At 47.1% G+C, this 11,776-nt stretch overlaps 1 protein-coding gene across 1 annotated transcript; it reads left to right on the forward strand.

Annotated features, from left to right (window-relative positions):
- Positions 1-1,591: 1,591 nt before the first annotated feature.
- On the forward strand, positions 1,592-6,330 carry ip6k2b (inositol hexakisphosphate kinase 2b). The gene is made up of 5 exons (XM_069154243.1): positions 1,592-1,892; positions 3,724-3,955; positions 4,039-4,250; positions 4,361-4,536; positions 4,621-6,330. The coding sequence occupies exons 1-5, from the start codon at positions 1,679-1,681 to the stop codon at positions 5,224-5,226; spliced, it is 1,440 nt and encodes a 479-aa protein (XP_069010344.1). The 5' UTR covers positions 1,592-1,678; the 3' UTR covers positions 5,227-6,330.
- The last annotated feature ends 5,446 nt before the right edge of the window (positions 6,331-11,776 follow it).

Here is an 11,776-nt window from a genome sequence, read left to right on the forward strand (position 1 = left end):
CTTTATATGTCTCTCTTAATCTACGTGCGTTTGGGAAAAGAGATGGACCATCGTTTGAGAGGATTTTACGAAATGAATATGTCTGCTTTTGGTTTTGTAGACAGTTCACCTCATTATTTAAAAACAGTTAATTGACCTTTTATTACATGACCCAGATTTGCAGTGTGCGTATACGGAGATGGATTAATAAATTCAGAGACGACTCCTGTTGCACGTAAACGACACGCAGCACCGTGACGCTCACGGAGAACGAAGCAACCTTCGTGGTTCAATACTTTAAGTTTCACCGCTTGATGAAAATCACCTGAGTTACAGGTGTTTCTTTGAGCAGGTGCGTACGGTGACTAAATCTCAAAAGAACCAAGCAGCCAAAACTTTCTATTTTCAGCTTGTAGTTTGTTTCCTGTTGAAAACGCAAACGGAGAATGTCGACTGAAATAGCAGCTTTATAACAATATTGTGCCTCCGGTGAGTCAGACTTCAGTATCGTAGATGGATGCTCTCGTACCTCATGGATGGATTATAACTTCCTGGATCGTACGCCTTTTCTTTCCGTTGGTGCATCCCTGTTTTCGGTATAAACTCGGTGTCGTGTCGTCCGTCCATCCAACCTGTAAAAACGGTCAATGTGAAAACTCGAAGCTTTACTACCAAGATGATTTAACACAGTTTAACAGATAGCAATGTTTTGTCAATGCAGTTCCAACCTTCACATGACCGACTCCGTCTGAGTTATCTGATGACGTGCACACGTACAGGTTGTAAACATGGAACGCGTTATGATGTAAACACAGCAACAGTCTCTGAAATGAAGGGATGTTTTCTTCAAATTAAATGTCTAAAAACCTGATTTTTATATACACATATTCTGTGTTGACCTGCAGGATCACTGAGATATGAAAACTCAAAATGCAAAATTAAATGAGAAATAGCGCACGAACAGTTTGCATTCCCTTCCTGCCTTCATTTTAAATTCGATCTCAGAGATATTTGACGCTACAGGAACAAAACGTGACTGAAAAATGCAAATTGCAGCTTGTCTCCAAAGTAACAAGGACGATGAAAGTTGCAAGTACATTAAAAAAAGAGAGAAGGATTGGCAGTGATGTGGTGTTTTTGTGTCTGGTGTTTTTCCTGCCCCCCTGGTTTCTCTCCTTCCTCTTTGTTTGCTTGACAGGCTTCATCCTCTCGAGGTGCCTTGTCTCCTCCCAGCGACAGCCGCTGCGCTGTGATTGGCTGATTCTGGAAGCGGGGCGGGGCGAGACTGGCTCGCAGTTTTTCTAGCTCGAGGATCGGACCAGACTTCAGTTTCTAGCAGCCGAGCGGCGCTGATAGCGGGAAGGTCCGCTGCGTGAAGAGCCCGTCGCAGCTTTTAGAGCTGCTCGAGCAGCCTTTAATTAAACCTTCAAACACGGAGGATATTCACACACCGGCGGTGGAGCTTTTTACTTCGTCCTTCCGGAGAGGACAGAGAAAGGAATAAGAGATTCGTCGCAGGCTCCGTCCTTCCTGTTCAGCCCTTTGTTTTTTACCGCCTCGGTCTAGCAGGAGAGCAACAGCGCCCCCCTGCGAGCCACCACGGAACAGCCCGAGGATAGGGAGCCAGACGAGCGGCCGAGCCTCCAGCCTCCCGTGCGACGTGGGTCCCCCCAGCTCAGCTGTCCGATGCGGAGTGAGAATGAGTCCCGCTCTGGAAGCCCTCATGCAGGCGGACGGGACTCCTTATCCCGGGAAAGGGGTGATGCTTGAGCCCTTCGTGCACCAGGTGGGAGGCCATTCCTGCGTGCTGCGATTCGGGGAGCAAACCATATGCAAGCCCCTCATCCCCCGAGAGCACCAGTTCTACAAGAGCCTCCCCCCGGAGATGAGGAAGTTCACCCCGCAGTACAAAGGTAAGAATCAGCATCCTGAACGAGGCGCAGCATCAGTGGGATGTCTTTTCTCTCTCCTGATCATCTCTGTGGCAAAAACAGCAATGCATCAAGTTGAATTTAATAATACATTGCAGAAACGGATCATAATATGTTATGGTGGATTATTGCAGAGGTCCACAGAACAAACACAACAACACCGGCCTGCAGCGTGTATCCCGATATCTAGAGGTGGCCATCACGTCATGTGTAGTGTCAATCATGTTGGAGATGCTGGCAGGCACTACTGTTGTTTTCTGTTCAGAGGGTGTGTGTGTGTGTGTGTGTGTGTGTGTGTGTGTGTGTGTGTGTGTGTGTGTGTGTGTGTGTGTAGGGGGGTGGGGTGTGGTGGGGGGGGGGGGGGGGGTTCAGGTAGCATCCAGTATGAAGGGTTGGCCTTCTGCCAGCAGGATGACCAGCCAGAGGTCTGTGAAGGTGCCCAGCCGACTTTAAAGGCGGCTACGGTTTCAGGATGAGATGGAGAACTTCCAGGGTTGGAAAATAACTGTGACGAGTACCAGGGGAGCAAATCCGTAGGTCATCTGAGGAGATTTTCCAGGTCTGGTTTCAGGTCCCGTCACAGAAAATAATACTGTAATATTCCCCTTGGCTGCGTCCAGGTGCACGGTTTCAGCCACAGACAATGACACCCGCAGGACATGCTGAGGCGGACGTCTTCGGGGCGGCCGTTTGACGGAGCCGAGACACATTAGTTGGTATCTGACTCCTTGGTAACGCAGCATTGGACTATTAAAAGATGCTGGATGAGAGCAGAGGATTAGAAGAGCAGATAGTAGATGTCTGGAGCCTCCGAGTGCTCCTCAACACTCTCGGGTGGCTTATGAGTAGTCACGAACTGGGCTGAGACAGAAACAGGCTTCAGGGACAGCTGGAGGATGGAGTTTAAACTTGAAAAAAATATTGGGATTATTAAGGCTTTTTCGAATGAAGGAAGAAGTAGGTTAAAAGATAGAGACAAGTTCAGGTTTATTGTGTTGGTATTTCATTTAAAAACCCATAAATGAACCTCATAAACTATTAATAATTGATAAGGAACTGCAACACAGTCTAAATTGTAAAAATGTCCAGTGATGTGCTGCTTTATCAATAATTTACGGGCCGGTTTTTGGAATAAGTCGGTGACTCATAAATTCCCACACTCGCTGCGGCGGTTGTGTGATGACACTGCAGCTCACACCATCCAGGGCAGATTTCAGAGGCGGAGCCTTCCTGCAGGGCGATGATGTCATCAGTCAGGCCCTCAGGATGTGAGTGCAGGATCCTCGGGCCGTTCAATGTCCACGAAACATGGATGTTATCTGCATGCATCCATCTGTACGTCTCTCCTTCCTGTCTGGTGCTTTAATCTGCAGCTGTGATGTTTATTCTGAGCCCCCCCCCACCCCCCGCCTCCTCCCCAATGCAAAGTATTGCTCCATGTAGGGGGCTGTTTGTGGGTCATGTGACATCAAGGCACTGTTTCTTCTGTCTTCCAGAGGAACATTTCTCAGCACTATTTCTTCCTCTGTGGTTCATTACGAGTCAGATTGTTTTTAATAATTACTGACAACTGATTTCATGTAAATGTCTGAATTATGAATTATGTGTGTTTTTGTGAAAGTTGCTCAATAAATGTCTTCAAGTTGACACATTTTGTTTGGTTGTTTTTCTTCTTTACTTGTCATCGATCATCTATTTGTGCTTTATAAGATATGAAATGATTCGCGCGTGTTGTCGTCATGTGTTACCAAACAGGAAGTACCACTAACCCACCTCGCCCCCACCCCCATCCCTCTCGCCCTCGTTTCCTCAGGTGTGGTGTCGGTCAGCTTCGAAGAGGATGAGGAAGGGAACCTGTGCCTCATCGCCTACCCTCTCCACAGCGAGTCGGGTGACCTGGAGAACAAAGACCCTTCGGCCGACTGCGAGCCCAAGAACAAGATGCTGAAGTGGAGCAACAAGAAGCAGTCGGCGCTGCTGCTGGAGAACGACAACTACGGCAAAGACCGGGCTCGACACGGCCGCAAGGACGACAAGATCATGAGGTGAGGATTCTTCCACCGACAACCAAACACGGCGTTGTTTTGATGTTGTGTGGCGACGACGCTGACGTTGTTCTGTGTTGCAGTTATAACCGTGAGGAGGTGCAGCAGCAGCAGCAGCAGCAGCAGCAGCAGCAGCAACAGCAGCAGCAGCAGCAGCAGCAGGCGGAGGTCCTGTACCTCAGCCTGGAGAAAGGAAACGTGGTGCCGCAGATCAAACACAACCCCTGGAGTCTGAAGTGTCACCAGCAGCACCTGCAGAGGATGAAGGAGAACGCCAAGCACCGCAACCAGTACAGTATCCTTTCAGCGAAGCCTCGGACACGCAGGGACGGATCTCACTTACTCACATCGGCATGAACACTGTGTTGGTTTGTATTTGTGATCCTTGACTCCGCCCCCTCTCAGAATTTATCCTTTTGGAGAACCTGACGTGGCGACACGCCGTGCCCTGCGTCTTAGACCTGAAGATGGGAACTCGCCAGCACGGAGACGACGCGTCAGAGGAGAAGAAAGCCAATCAGATCCGCAAGTGTCAGCAGAGCACGTCTGCATCCATCGGCGTGCGGCTGTGCGGCATGCAGGTAAAAAATAAATACAGCTGAGTCAGCGTTGAGGTTCTTCTGTGTTGGTCCGTGGTGCTGATGTCGCCGTGTTACCTCCTGCAGGTGTACCAGTCCGACTCCGGCCAGCTCATGTTCATGAACAAGTACCACGGTCGTAAGCTGACCCTGGCGGGCTTCAAGGAGGCGCTCTACCAGTTCTTCCACGACGGGCGCCGCCTGCGTCAGGAGCTGCTGTCGCCGGTGCTGCGCAGACTTCGGGAGATGCAGGCGGCGCTGGAGGCCTGCGAGTCGTACCGCTTCTACTCCAGCTCGCTGCTCATCATCTACGACGGAGAGCCTCCCCGGACTCCCACCAGACCCAGACATCGAGGCGGGGAAGAGGGAGATGAGGATGAGCCGTCAGATGAAGAGGAGGAGGAGGAAGAGGAAGAGGAGGAAGGGGCTTTCGGGTTCCCGCGGTCCTCCTCAGCAGGCGGCGGCGGCGTGGCCGCAGGAGGCAGCAACGGTGGCGGCGGTCGCTCGTCTCACGGCGCCGGAGAGGCCAGCGGCCCCGCGGTGGACGTGCGCATGATCGACTTTGCTCACACCACCTGTCGGCACTACGGAGAGGACAGCGTGGTGCACGAAGGCCAAGACAGCGGCTTCATCTTCGGCCTGCAGAACCTGATCACCATCATCTCCCAGCTGGAGGAGCACAGCGCGGACTGACGCTGCGCCGAAGCTGATGTGGTCTGAATTTCAAGCTTGGGAGGAGCTCGCTGAGCTGAGACCCGGCCGCCCCGCGGTGCACCGTCCCGGTGGCCACACGGGGGTCTGTTTGGTAGGGACGCCGGACGCCTCCGGGCCGGGGGAGCGTCTGAGCAGGTCCCCGGCGCTCTCACTTACCTGCCGGTGCTTCGGGCCTCCTGAGCCCTTCCTCGCACTTTTCTCTTTCCGAGACTGCTCCTTTTCTTCGTTCTACCTGGTGGGAGGAGCGTTGCAGGAGACGAGAGGTCACCCGGAGCCGCCCGGGACTCTCCTCCTCATCTCCTCACGCACCGGCCGGTAAAGTCATCGTTAAGTTCTCTCTGAGAGAGACGGAGGAGGACGGACGCTCATCAGCGTCCGTCGTGGTGATTTACCTGTGATAAGACGTACGTTTTGTTTTTTTGTTCTTGGATGAAGTTTGAACTGCCGCTCCCCGACAGCACAGCACAATATCAGCGGGGAGGTCGACTGAACGGGCTGACCTTGGCTGACCTTGGCTGACCTTGGCTGACCTTGGCTGACTGGGTCAGCTGTCTCGTAGCAATTGAGTTAAGCATCTTATAAGGACTTTTTGTGTTTCTATCGGTGTCTCTTCGGACCGTTGTAACTGTTTGTGTGTTCGCCGGGCACTTGGATTTACACTTTTCTTGGTGGAAGAAGAGGATTTAGGTCTAGAAGAAGGGATTTGCCTTTTTTCAGCGGCCTTTTTTTCCCCTTCGACTTTTTGCTTCTAAAACTTTTTGAAAAGGGGATTTCAAAGGGGATAAAATCTTTTCTTTTGTTTTTGTCACTGTCTTTGTTTTCGTCTGATCTCCTCTTCATTCCTGAAAATCTGACTCGACAAAGAGAATTTATTGATTAAAAACACTAGCTGCAAAGACTATATAGAGACTATTTATTTGAAAGGATTGTTTAAAAAATGGAAATAAGTACATTCCGTGTTACCACTCTAAATGTTCTGTCCTCCTGATGTAGACTTTGATTTATTTTGTTATTGCGAGAGCTCTCTTGTGTATCTGTGTGTTAACAGTGTCTTGGAAAATAAAGGCATTCATTGTGGTAAAATTCATGCTCCATGTTGTGTTTATATTATATTAATCAGCTGATTTAAAGTTATATTTTGTGCGTTTGAGTTGTGTATTTGGACATTTGTGTGTGTGTGTGTGTGTGTGTGTGTGTGTTTGAAGTTCACATCGTGTCAGCGAAGATACGAACAAGAGAAACAAGTTTTGGAGTTTGACTGTTTTTGCCTGCCGCTGACTGCAGACCTGACAGCAGGTGGAATAAAAAGAAGTCAAGCTGTGGAAAACATGAGTCATCCTTACTCGGAAAAAAATAGTTTTAAATCATGCAAACAACACCGTCAGCTGTTAACGGGCGTGTCGCATCAAGCTTTTCTGTAAAGAAGCAGGACGTATGTTTGTGTAATAAAGTGAACGGCATCAATAACAGCAACAGAAACACGGTCGAATATTTCAGATCAAGTGGAGCTTTAGTGAACAATGATAAACTATGAAGACCTGTGACTCATCTTCATATCAGTCTTATGGTTTCATATAGTTTTCTGTTCTGTTATTTCATTTTCCTGTTTCAGTATGAAAGTCTCTTTCCTTTCGTGTCTGCTTCCTGTGCTCACCTGCTTTCACCTCCCTGATCGGCCTCAGCTGTACTCACTTTACAATCACTCCTGCCTGTGTGTGTGTGTGTGTGTGTGTGTGTGTGTGTGTGTGTGTGTGTGTGTGTGTGTCTTTGTATTTCCTGCATTACGTTAGCCGTCTGTTAGCTTGATAAATTGTTAGCCTCGGTGGCTTCCAGACGCCCTCCATGTTGCTTGTTGCCTAGCAACGGTGTTTTTACGACTTCCCATTTGGTTCTCAGAGGATGTTCGTGTTAAAGATCGTTTGCAGTCACAGCCTTGAACTTTGTTTCTTGCTTCTGGAGTGTATATTTTTGGTTGCGGTGTCCTTAGACTCTCCGGACCAGGAACCTGATTCTGAAGAGTTTCCACATAACAACATATGTAGCATGATTACAAGCCAGAACAGGAAGTTCAGCTTCACATCATTTCAACAGCATTCGTCCTCAGAAAAATGCAGTGAGAGCAGGCTTTGTTCTTTTTCATTTTTATTTCCTGTTGTTTTGCTTGAGACGGCAGAAAAAACAAAGGTAGCAAACCCCGCTGTGCACGCGTCAGCCGGACGTCATTCCTTCATTCATTACTAAGAAGTTCAGTCAGTTGCCATGCAGCGGTGACATCGGCGCACAACTCAGATTATACACTTCAAACGGGAAAAGTTCCAATATGTGTTCCGTGGTTATAAGCAGGAAGCATTAGGAGGGTGTTAGCCAGCAGCTCAGATGACCGGTAGCTGCTTGTTTATGAGCTCCACGGTGGAAGTGGTTGCCTGTCAGAAACCGGCAGCTTTGTCGTCAGTCAGCCTAATCAGCTCTGCAGCGGTGGAGAAAGTATGCCCACAATTCTGCATCTCTTTTCAGCAACTTGGCACACCGGCTCCACATGAAGGGCGGAGAGACGTGTGACGGAGGAATAAACGTCTAAAAGCAACACAGCACATCTACCTGCTTTCACTGCAGGCGGCTGCATGACGAAGGGTGGAGAAAGTAAATATCTTGAAGCAGATTAAAAATTCTTATTTGCTTTTCCACAATGGAAAACAGGTTTTTTTTTAAAGTCTTTGTGTGTGTGTGTGTGTGTGTGTGTGTGTGTGTGTGTGTGTGTTGACCAGAGGAGCGTCATGCAGATGATCTTCTGCCACAACCAATCATTATTAAAGCCACAGAACGAGCTGGAAGTCTCTGAGTCAGCCGACAAATGACCCACATACACACCACAGATGTGAGATCGCTCATGCGTAGATGCAGAAATTCCAAAACGTCCCTTTTCGCTGGAATTGGATTGATTTAATGTGGTTTTCCTCACAACAAAATATGACTTCCTGTCTGCAGTCCGGCCCTGGGGCCCTGGGGCCCTGGGGACCCCGGGGGCTGGTTCGGCACAGCGAAACTCATCAAAGACGGGTGAAAGGAGGAGGTCAGTTTGGGGGAGATGACAGTGAGAGGCGGGAGATCAGAGGGATTACAGTTTTGTCTAAAAATAACTGCATGTTTCCGCTCGTCCGCCGCCGGCCTGCCGAACACATTCAGATGGTTTCTGGATGAGGAAGACTTCGTTCTCTCTCTTTGCCTGATTCGCTCCTTCTTAGTGCTCGTTTGTCGTGTCTCGGTTTGCGTGTTAGTGGTTGTGCTGGTGGAGGACAGTGACAGTTACCTTGGTGACATTACTATGGCAACGGCACCATTATTTTTTAGCTTTTCTGCGCCTCAAAATGCAGAGGAGGCATTATTCATTAAAAAAAAATATTCACAAAACCTGCATGAATGAATGAGTGACAGCTGGCAGAGAGATAAATTTAGCACCTTTTCTCTGGCAGGAAGCATGAATGAGCAGCAAGTTCTCTGTGAATGTGATCAGATTGATTGGATCAATGCAGAGGTTTCGCAATATCCTGCAACAAAGCCTGATTGACCTGAAGAGAAAGTGGCGGTGTGATGTAAGAGTGGGCGTGATTGAGCTCGCTGTGGTCTCTGCTTACGTGACTGTAAACATGCAGGTGTGTGTGTGTGTGTGTGTGTGTGTGTGTGTGTGTGTGTGTGTGTGTGTGTGTGTGTGTGTGTGTGTGTGTGTATGTGTGTGTTGTTCTGCGAGGAGGCCTGTTGTGCACACATGGAGGCGTCTGATGTGTGCAGTCGTCACAGTTCAAAGGTCATTTCAGCCACCTGCACTGCGAAGGCTTTAAAAGGCCTGATGTTGCAGACTTCTCGTGCTGTCTCAGTGAAACCAGCTGAAATCAGATGTGAATCGAATGTCCTGCACGGCACCTGCACTGTTCCTCCCCCTGCAGCACCGAGTGAATGTGATCTTAAAATAACCCAGACAGGAACAGAAAAGCAGGTGCAGCTTTCTGAAAAATGTGTCAGTGGACAGAAAGGTTTCACTGCCCTGCGTGTCGTATTCAGATATAAATAAAACTTTAAGACCTAAAAGTGAAATATGGTCGAAAGAAAATTTCAGCACATATTTCGAGCACTGTTTGATCAAAGAGGTGATCCAGACATAGATAAAACAAATTATTTTGTCTGGAAACGTTTAAAACAGACTTCATGTCATCTCATCAAGAATTTGATCATTTACATAAAACACAATGTTGAACAAATAACTTGAAAAAAGAAAAAGGATGACAATAATAATAAACTTTATTTGTATGGCACTTTGTTTTACAGCAAGAACATTACAGTGATTCACATCAAAACAGAGATACAAGAACATAAAGATATGTTAAAATGGAACTTGAATGAAAACATTCAAAGAAATGTATAGAAATAAGTGTCTCAACAGGAGCAGGTGTTTTCAAGAACAACACACACACACACACAACATGACATGATGATGTCATCGCCTGTTACACAACTCTCCTTGAACGATGTCCTGTAGATCGATCCAATAACGTGCGGCCGGCAGCGGGAACCAGATCACAATTGATTGAATGTTTCTGATCCAATAAGCTGGAAGGAAGAAGCTACGCTCCGTTCTCACAGCTGACGGCCCGTTTTCATATCAGGCCCGTTGTATCACAGGTGAGACTCCACACCTGCAGTAAACCATGATGAGAGGCTTTATCACAGCTTTGACCTTCATCCAGGAGGGCTTAATACACATCCATACAGACCCAACGAATACATGTCAGATAGATAGATAGATAGATAGATAGATAGATAGATAGATAGATAGATAGATAGATAGATAGATAGATAGATAGATAGATAGATAGATAGATAGATAGATAGATAATAGATAATAGATAGATAGATAGATAGATAGATAGATAGATAGATAGATAGATAGATAATAGATAATAGATAGATAGATAGATAGATAGATAGATAGATAGATAGATAGATAGATAGATAGATAGATAGATAATAGATAATAGATAGATAGATAGATAGATAGATAGATAGATAGATAGATCGATCGATCGATCGATAGACAGACAGACAGACAGACAGACAGACAGATAGATAGAGAGATAGATAGATAGATAGAGAGATAGATAGAGAGATAGATAGATAGATAGATAGAGAGAGAGAGAGAGAGAGAGAGAGAGAGAGAGATAGATCAATAGATTGATAGAGCGATCACTCTGCACGCCGAGGTCAAAGGTCACGGTTGAGCCCCCGTAAACAGCAGAACGATTTATTCCACTCCATTTCCTGTTCTTCGGGTTGTGTAACTCCTCCGTGGTGTCACAGGCTGTTTTGTTCTTTTACTAACCAGCTGCCACCAGATGTTGATGTCAGGACACCCGCAGCTGCTATTTATAATCACTGAGTCCACATGTCTGTGTGACCGGACTGTTTTTATATTTTTTGTGCCGATGGGAGACAAACTGAAGGAAAATAAACATCATGTGACCAACGAACAATGTCCTCAGCAGAGAGAGTTTCTGCTGTACTGCGTTCAAAAGAACCTCCTTCATTTGGTGTGATGATGGTAACAGGTCATGGTAGTTATGTGTCAGTGAAAATACCTTCATTCCTTCAATTAAACACATTAAAGCAGCTGATTCCGCTGGTTTGGGTGGAGCTCAGCTACGTGAATAAATGTTGCTAAACACGAGGAGCCCTCGGTTGAGGCGGAGTGATGTGTTGACGGTTGACTTCTCAGATGTGACTGCAGTCGTCAACCTTTAACGATGAGACTCATTCGATGTGAAACTAACACGTCTGAGCGCTTTGTGACGGGGAGTTGTTGAAGCGTGTGAATGTGTGCTGCTAAACAGGAAAACCCCAAAACAAAGCAGGCAGATATGACAAACACACAAACACACTGATCCTCCCTGCAGCGACCACACTGAGATCTTAAAATAACCCGGAGAGAGCAGTGTAGTCTGGAATAATCTGGATTAGGCCCGACTGACGCGGTCCAACGAGGGCGGTTTGCTCGTGTTGTGGTTTGTCGCTCACACCTCCGGTCAGCGGGATCGTTGTGCTTCTCCGCTGGTTAAAACACATTTAATCCTCTTCACACACATTTTCCACTTCATACGTGACGTGACAGCGGACTCAGATGATTATAGAGCCCTTACATGGACTACAGTGAGAATCAGGGTCGGATGCTTCAATGAAACTCGGTGTGTAACACACTCCCATTCACACTGATGTCACCCCGAACCTTTTAATTACAGTAATTAAGGTTCTAGAAAGGAGCTCTGACAGTAGTTTCATCTCATTTTGGCTCTTTTATTCCCCCGGAAGGAATTTTTCTGCAGGATGTCTTGATTTTAAAAGACAAAGCAGGTCTTCTTCATGTGTTTTGTGGTACTTTAAGTGTCATTCTGTAAGATAAAGTCACATCTCTGCGTTCGTTGTCTTACGTGTTAAACTATGAGATTTAGCTTTATCTTTTTCTTTCTTTCCAGCTCATCTTGTT

The sequence above is a fragment of the Embiotoca jacksoni genome, unplaced genomic scaffold (assembly GCF_022577435.1).
Source record: "Embiotoca jacksoni isolate LCO1_2020_lvr unplaced genomic scaffold, fEmbJac1.0.p SCAF_1, whole genome shotgun sequence".
NCBI lineage: Eukaryota > Metazoa > Chordata > Actinopteri > Embiotocidae > Embiotoca > Embiotoca jacksoni.